This window comes from Pseudopipra pipra, chromosome 15 (genome assembly GCF_036250125.1).
Source record: "Pseudopipra pipra isolate bDixPip1 chromosome 15, bDixPip1.hap1, whole genome shotgun sequence".
NCBI classification, from domain to species: domain Eukaryota; kingdom Metazoa; phylum Chordata; class Aves; order Passeriformes; family Pipridae; genus Pseudopipra; species Pseudopipra pipra.
The window spans coordinates 1,417,150-1,425,610 of record NC_087563.1 but is presented as its reverse complement, the minus strand read 5'-3'; the positions used below and the strand labels follow the sequence as shown (position 1 = coordinate 1,425,610).

Sequence of the window (8,461 nt, the reverse complement as noted above, 5' to 3'; positions counted from 1 at the left end):
TTTTGACTCCTGCAGCAAAAGGGATGCTAAAGTTCCAGGCAAGGGATGCAGAAATCCTTTTTGTTATTGTCCCTCCTTAAAATCCAGGTGAGAGCCCTGGAAAAGCTGCAGAGCAAGGCTGGCTCTGAGGATAAAACAGGGATTTTGTGACTCTTTTTTGTTCTCTTCATCCAGTACAAGGTGAAAAAATTTTTTAATTTCTTAAGTGTCCAAAACATGCTGAAGGCATCCAGAGAAAATAAAGACATTGCTGGAATAACCTGACTGTGTGTCTACAGAGAGCATTTGCCAGGGACAAACCAACAGTACAAGAGGACACGGCTTCAAGCTGTGCCAGGGGAGGGTCAGGTTGGACATCAGGAGGAATTTCTGCCTGGAAAGGGTGGTCAGGCACTGGCAGGGGCTGCCCAGGGAGGTTTGGAGTCCCCACCCCTGGAGGTGTCCAAGGAAGGCCTGGCCATGGCACTGAGTGCTCTGGGCTGGGGACAAGGTGGGGATGGGGCACAGGGGGGACTCTGTGGGCTGGGAGGGCTTTTCCAGCCCCAGTGATCCTGGGATTCTGTGAGTACAGAATCAAATGCAGTGTAAACATGAAATAAATAAACAGAAAGGTGCATGGGGTCTGGGTTGGGGCTGGCTTTGGTTTTGATGTTGGGGTACCAGTGCTGTGAAACAGCATTTCAGTGCCCCCAGTGTTTGAACATTGTGGGTGATGTGGGGAGGAGCTGGCTGGGGCTGGGGGTGGCTCAGGGCTGTGTCTGTGCAGAGGTGCCCCCCTGGCAGGGCAGGGGGTGTGGGGGGGGCTGGGCATGCCAAGCCAGGCTCAGGTGGGGCTGGGGATGCTGAGTCAGGCTCAGGGGAGAGGCTGCAGGTGACTCCAGCCCCAGAGGTGCCATCCAGGACAGAGCAGTTCCCACCCCAAAAGTCCCCACAATCATTTTGCACCAAGTGGAACGGTGTCCAACAGCTCAGTGTGAGGGGTGTGAGGGCTGGGCAGCTCTGGGGACTCAGCCAGTTTCAAATATGGTTTATTACAAACTGAAGGGTTTTTTCATAGCACTCTAAAGCTGACACTGTATGAACTCTTCCCACCTTGTAAACACCTTTCTGAATTGTATGAGCTGATGGGTTTTTGTAGTTTTCATATGACTGGCAGTTTGAGTCCATATTCAAGACCAAATCCCATCATACCAGGGAGTATTTTTTTACTGACTTCACCTGCCTGTGTGAAGTGCAAAGAGCAACTACTGCTGTTTTCCTACACCTGGGAGAGGGTTTCTGGGCCTGGGGGAGACTTGAGGAGCAGTGGGCTGTGAGCAGAGGACAAGAGGCTTAATCCATACTTTGGAATGTGATTTTCTGCCTCTCTCATCTTTGGACCACAAGCCCATGTCCTGCTCATCCCGTGGGCTGTGTGAGAGCTGCACCCCTGAGTCACCAACACGGGCACTGCAGCTGCAGCCTCTTGCTGCCCACACTTGCCTCTCCCCCCCTTCCTTATATCCCAATCTTTATCCAGGGAACAAAGCCACAGGAAAGAATTGCTGGGCCCCATGCTTGGGAGTGTGGGTGAAGATCAGTGGGTGCCCTGTGCCCCAACACCCAAGGCAGCAGTGCCAGCAGCCCTGTGCCCACACCCTCGTGAGAAGCAGCCCTGGCACCACCCTGGGACACCACGAATCTGCTCATGAATCTTTTCCAGATCTTTAAAAAACCCATCGAACCCAGTATCAGCTCATTTTGGCTACAGATACTTCTTTGAAGGAAGAATAAATGTTTTCACGCTCCAAGTGCAGCCATCCCTGCCCTCACAAGAATGTTTATTTATATCTTACTCCTACCAGCTGGAAGTTCAATAATTATTCTTCCAGCAGGAGAATTTGGAATGGTTCTGCCCTTGCTTTTCTAGTGCTGTCACTGTTACTGGCCATTGAGTAACCCTTGATCCCTATCCAAACAGCCAAATAAACACTGCAAGATCCAAGATGAGGGTTTTAGTGAGTAGACTCTGTTAGGCTGGGGATTTCAGGAAGGCATCTGAAATTTGGAAACGGATACCCACAGAGCTGCTGGAGGATTTGAGCAGCTGCCTCCCACCAGCCCCAGAGCAAATCCCAGAGATTGTGTCATTTTGTCACTGCCTGGCTCTTACTTTAACTTGTTTTTCCCTGCCTCAGCCTGGACCAGCAGTGGCCCTGGGGGCAGTGGGTGGGTTCAGAGCAGCCTGTGTCCAGTTGCTCTGATGCTCATCTTGTGGGTGTTTAACACCCAAAGGCAGCCTTGGAATAAAGGTCCAAGCTGCCAGGATGATTCCCATCTGCCTGGGTTATCCAAGGCCTAAAAAAAATGCAGGAAATGGGCACAGGCTTAGAAATAGTTCACTTTATTATCCAGAAAAATGTGGTGAGACAAACTCAAGTGGTGTCTCTTCCAGTACCCCAGCCCAGGTGTGCTGTGGGGCTGGTCCATGGCAGTGTGAGCCACAGCCAGACCATCCCGCGTGGGAATAGAGGTTGGGGCGGATCAGGGAGCAAATCCTCCTGTGACAAACGAAGGTAGAAAAAACAGGGACTCGAAATGATGGCCAAGGCTCAGCAGGGTCAGCCCAAGGTGGTGGTTTGGGCCGGGGCCGTGCCCTGGTGCACGCCCAGACAGGGTGACCCGGAGCTCTCAGGGCAGTGCTGGGCCTGAGACCGCAACACAAGTTGTCCAGGGTTTTTTTAAACACCTGATTCCTTTTGCTTTGATGCAGTGAGGATGACATCACCCTCAATGGATTCTGTTGCACAATGTGGAGATATCTCCGGGTTCCTTGGCACCAGGACTTTCCCTCTTCCACTTCCCCTCATCCTCATCCTCACAGGAGAACAGGCAGAGCGAGTTCTCTTGGGCTGAAACTGCCCCACCGCCCGGGTGTGCTTCCACCTGAGCAAGGTCCTCATTAGCACTAATTATCAGCCGTGTCCCTGCGTGGCTGCTGTGCTGATGTGACACAGATCTGTCACACACCGGGGAGGAGCTCCTGATGCAGCCTTGTCTCAGCAGAGCACACGCCCAGAGACTGCTCCCCAAATTGCTGCAGCCTGGGGGTCAGGTACTCATGGGAATATCGTACTTGAATCATAGACTGATGGAATCACTGGGGTTGAAAAAGCCCTCCAAGAGCATCGAGCCCACCCTGTGCCCCATCCCCACCTTGTCCCCAGCCCAGAGCACTCAGTGCCACAGCCAGGCCTTCCTTGGACACCTCCAGGGGTGGGGACTCCAAACCTCCCTGGGCAGCCCCTGCCAGTGCCTGACCACCCTTTCCAGGGAGAAATTCCTCCTGCTGTCCAACCTGAGCCTCCCCTGGCACAGCTGGAGGCCATTCCCTCTCCTCCTGTCCCTTGTTCCCTGGCAGCAGAGCCCGACCCCCCCCGGCTCCCCCCTCCTGTCAGGGGGTTGCAGAGCCAGAAGGTCCCCCCTGAGCCTCCTTTGCTCCAGGCTGAGCCCCCCCAGCTCCCTCACATGACTGACTCTCTCTCAGTGAGTTTGTATCTCAGAAAAAATTTATCAAAAACCTGGTTTTTCATCCATCTTATTAGGTCTTGGACATGTTACTCACGAGGTCTTACTTTGGGAGCTGCTCAGAAACAATTTGAATTTACAGATGCAGGGATCAATATCCCCTCTCTTGCTTTTCCTGGTGTTCCCTGCTAAAGCCAAAATGTTTGATTTTTTTTATAATGCTTTCCTTAATTAATTTCAACGTTTTTCTCTTTCTCTCATATCATAGGAATTGTTTTTGTCACTATTACAAACAGATTACAGGAACTCGAGTTCCAGCTGACATCTCCTGCCACAGAGTGAGACCCACGGCCACTGCTGCACCATCCATTGGTGCAATGCATCAACTGCCAGAATGAGACACGGATTTACTCTTTCTACAAATAAATGGAAGATTTTTTTCCCCCCTTTTTTATCCTTTTTTTCTTTTTTTTCATGTTTTCCTCATTTCCTATGTCCTGGCTATGTCCTTTCCATAGTCAGGACACCAGCCTGGCTGTACAGCAGTACTTTGGAAAGCCCCAAGAGCATTGTGCTGGTCAGCAAATCTCTATTCTGTGTATATTTAGACTGAGACATGCTGATTTTTTACTTTGGTGTCACAAACAAATCTCTGCTGCCTTGGGTGATGTCCAGAGCAAACGTCTGATTACAGGGAGAGCAGAAGAGGCTGGATTTTGTCCCATCTCAGTCTCGGTGACACCTCTGTGAGCTGGCTGAGGGGGAGTTACACAACGGGTGTGATTTGACCTGCAAGTCCTTTGTTACAGGTCATGATGTGAAGGTGGAAGGAATTCAGCTCAGGTGCCCAGGGTTGACAGGAAAAGCCCTCGGATGTTTTTTCACCTGGAAATGGAGTGTTGTCCATTGAGGGTCAGCAGTGCTCACACAGCCCAGGCTGACGGGCACGTGTGTGACTTTGGGCTTCATGGCCCCACTCAGAGGGACTTTGGGGCAATGGCGTGTTTGGTGTTGGCTTTGTCCAGAAGAATGTAAATGGGGCAGCTTTTGAGGTACATCAAAGTTTCACCCCCAGACTTGGAGCAGTAGCAGTTGTTTGCTGGGGAGGGAGACTTGCAGCTCCTGCTTTACCTTTTAAGTGCTACAAAAAGGGTTTAGAGCTCACAACAAGCACTGTCCTAAGCAATTTTGAATGGATTAAAGACATTTCTGCTGACACCAATGTCCTGGGAGGCAGGTGTGCTGTCAATAAGAAAGGACTTTGCACCATTCCCATTTGTCCATACTCCATCTCTCTACCATTTGGCAGAAATTCAAACAGGTAACGGAAAAAAATGCTTAGCAGGAAGCTCTGGGTCCATTTCCATGGCAAGCCCCAGTGCTGTGCTGTCACACCATGCTGCTGTTAGGACAGTTTGGATTTCAAATTCCAATGCCTGCTGCTGCATTTGGTCCCTGCTGTGTCATCTGCTGGCAGCCTGTGTGTCCTTGGTCCCCGAAGCACCTGAGTGTCTCCCATCCTGCCCTGGCTCCTGGGTGCTCCTGCCCCACTGCAATGGGGGCACTGCAGTTTGCCTGCGGGGTACAGACCCTGAAGGCTGAAAAAGCTGCTCCTTGCCAAAGGTTGAGGTTAAGTAGATGGAAATGCCATCACCTGAGCCAGGTGTTTCCATGTCCCCTTGCAAATACGGCACATCTCCTGTACAGGCTTTTGTACCCCACCCTGTCTCCCTCTCACCTGCACGAGAGGTTTTCTCTGGCAAGGCCCATTGGTTATTTCTGGATGCTGTGCCTGCTGTCAGTGGGATTGTGGTAAATAATCCCATGTCAGTGCATCCATGACAGGGATCCCTCTCCTCCAGGGCTGGCCCTCTGAGCAGCTGGAGGAGCAAAGCTGGCAGGAACAGGCACCCTGCTCGAAGGGACAGACAGGACAACCTGAGCCAGCAATGCCAGCAAGGTCAGGCCCGAGGCTGGGGCTTCTTAAATAAAACTGGTTATTAAATAAAGAGCACAGTGTGCAGAACCAGCTCGTGATTCGGGGTATCACAGAATCCCAGACTGGTCTGGATTGGAAGGGACCTCAAAGCTCATCTTGTTCCACCCCCTGCCATGGGCAGGGACACCTCCCACCAGCCCAGGTTGCTCCAAGCCCCGTTCAACCTGGCCTTGGACACTCGCAAGGACAGCCACAGCTTCTCTGGGCAACCTGTGCCAGGGCCTCCCCACCCTCACAGGGAAGAATTCCTTCTCCATATTTTCACCCCTGAGTCCCAGGTGGTGGCACCTCCTCCCGTGACACCGTGGGCCGTGCAGGAGCTCGGAGGGGCAGGTGTCTCGTTTCCCAAGGTACCATCCTGTGTTGCAGCTCTTGGGTTTGTAACAGGCATTCTGGGCTGAGCGAGTCACTCCCAGCTCTGCTGAAAGCAGAACTGGGTCAGAGCTGCTGGGACACCTTACAGGGACAGCTACAACCCCACCCAAGGTCTCATTCTTCATGAAAACACGACCCGTCACACACCCCGGTACCGGTACCCAGTGACGCTGACGAGGCTCCCTCACCCCCTGAAGCTCCGTTCTCCTCCCCCCAGGGCTTTCTCAGCGTTAATCAGGTGGATAGAGCCCTCAGGTTGGCATCAAGAGGGCGATTCCCTCTCTGGGTGAGCCAGAAGGATCCCAGAGCCACTTCCCTGGGCACAGTCCAGAGCGAGGGAGGGATTCTCCCAGGACTGGCTGCTGGAAGATTTCAGTCTTCCTGTGTTGGTCTGGGTGCAGAGCAGGAAAAAGAAATTCAGCCAAGTCTGCTTCAGTAGTGGGATATTCAAACTGCCTGGGATTGATTTACTGAGAACAGGAAAGCGTCATCTATTTAAATCTGTTAATTTGCCACGGCAGGTGGGAGGGCAGTGGAGCAGGACAGGGTGGAGCAGAGGGAGAATCCCATATTGGTTTGGGTTGGAAGGGACTTTACATCCATTCCCACCCCCTGCCATGGGCAGGGACACCTTCCACTAGCCCAGGTTGCTCCAAGCCCCGTCCAACCTGGCCTTGGACACTTCCAGGGATGGGAAAGCCACAGCTTCTCTGGCAGCCTGTGCCAAGAGCTCGCGGCGAGCACACGCGGGTTCCCAAAGGCGTTTTTCCAGCGCTTTCGATTCCCCGTTTCCAGCACAAACCGCAGCGCGGCCCCTCCCACACACATACACGGACCGGCCCCACAGCGCCGCAGGGCCGCCCGTCCGCGGGAGGGGGACACGGCAGGGGGGCTGCGGGCGCTCCGAGTGCCGCACGGTCCCCGTGCGCTCCCGGGGAGCCGGGACAGCCCCGCCTGTGTCGGTCCCCCCGCTCCCCGAGGGCTCCGAGGGAGCGGGACAGCGCCGTCACTGCCGGTCCCTGCGGGAGCCGGGACAGCCCCGGGCGCCGCTCCCTCCGGGTTCTGCGGGGTCCTTCCCGTCACCCCCCGCGCGCGCGCGCCCCGCCCTCCTCCCCGCTCCGCGCGCGCCGTGACGTCACGGCTCGCCCCGGCGCGCGTGCGCGATCCCGTGCGCGTGCGCGCGGCGGGGGCGGGCGGGCCGAGCGGGGCCTGGCGGGCGCGGGGCGGCGGCGGCGGGGCCGGGCCGGGCTGGGCCGAGCGGGGCTGGGCTGGGCTGGGCAGGGCTGGGCAGCGCCGCCGCCGCGATGGAGCCCGACTCGGTCATCGAGGACAAGACCATCGAGCTCATGGTGAGTCACCCCCCCGCGCCCCGCTCGCCCCAGGCCCCGCGGGTCCCGCCCCGCCGCTCTGAGGGGGCCGAGCCGGGGCCGCGCCCCCCGCGAGGCCCCGCCGGGGCTCCCCGCGGGTAAATCACTAACAACAATTAACCCCGCGGGGGCCGCGCCGGGCCGGGGGCGCCGCTCGGACCCGCAGCGGAACGCCCCGGGGAGGGGGGTCCGGTCGCGCCTCCCCCGCACCCCCGGGCCGGGCCGGAGCTCCCGCCGAGCGGGGCCGGGGCCGCGCCGGGCCGGCACACACGGAATCACCTAACTGTGTGTTGGTTGTACTCCTAATTAACGCTCACGCCGCTAAATTCACCGTAGCGGAGAGGCGGTCTGATGGGAGCAGTAGGAAGAGATGTTTTTTCTTTAATATAAGGAAATTAGGTCTCTTCAGTCAAATATGAGGGGCCCTTCGTTTTGCTGCCTTTAGGCATGAATTAAATTCAGTTAGGAGCTGGGAGAGAATAATAATCCGTAAATATCTTCTAATTTATTTGCTATGAGCGTAACTGCTTTTTGTGCTAGGCATAATTTGGTCTCACATACGAGTTTTCATGCAGTTCTTCAGAATTGAGGGGCAGAATGCAAGTAATTTGCTGTTAAGGCACTCTGAAGGTGAGCTGGGTTCAGTGGAGACATTAAATGGGTTTTTTGGCCAGTGGAGTTCTTGCTAAATTACCTGATCTGGAAAATATGAACTTTCTTTAAATGTATCACCTGGCCTCAAAAAGCAGAAATAAAATAGAAAAAGGGGAAACCTAAAAACCCTTTATGTTTCTTTCATTATTTTTACTGGTCGCTGAGGCCAAGGGCTTAAACGCTGTTCCTGGGGAGCCCCCTGCCCTGGCCCCTGTGGATCCCTGGGGGACATCAAAGCCATCAGTGCCCTGCAGCAGTGAGGGGAAGGCTGGGGCCGCTCTGTGGGGTCCCTCACAGGACCAGGCTCCTCCAGAAAGATGCCTGTGAAATTCCCGAGGGGAAAAGTGAGTTCTGGTGGCTTTTTCCCTCCCTGGGGCTGTGGTTCACTGACACCCCTCTGCTGGGGGTTGTGTGAGGTGCTCAAATAGCGTTTGGGGCTGCAAGGTTTGGCTCCCTCAACTTTCTTTCTTGTTGTTTTCTAAGTGCTCCCCTGTTTTAGTCTCTCCTATTTGGGGCCAGGCTGTAGCAGGAGGAAGCAAATGGAACTTTTGCTGGTAAT

The 8,461-nt window shown here is 54.9% G+C and overlaps 1 protein-coding gene across 4 annotated transcripts in view; it reads left to right on the top strand.

Annotated features, from left to right (window-relative positions):
- Positions 1-7,094: 7,094 nt before the first annotated feature.
- FBXW11 (F-box and WD repeat domain containing 11) overlaps positions 7,095-8,461 on the top strand; it is a 79,337-nt gene continuing 77,970 nt past the window's right edge. For 2 of the 4 annotated variants that reach the window (XM_064671406.1, XM_064671404.1), the window contains exon 1: positions 7,095-7,230. Coding sequence is in view for 2 of the 4 variants with exons in the window: in XM_064671405.1 (XP_064527475.1) it covers positions 7,186-7,230 (45 nt within the window). In the remaining 2 variants the exon portion in view is untranslated. The remainder of the gene's footprint in view (positions 7,231-8,461) is intronic. The other 2 variants (XM_064671405.1, XM_064671403.1) reach the window with 2 other exon arrangements.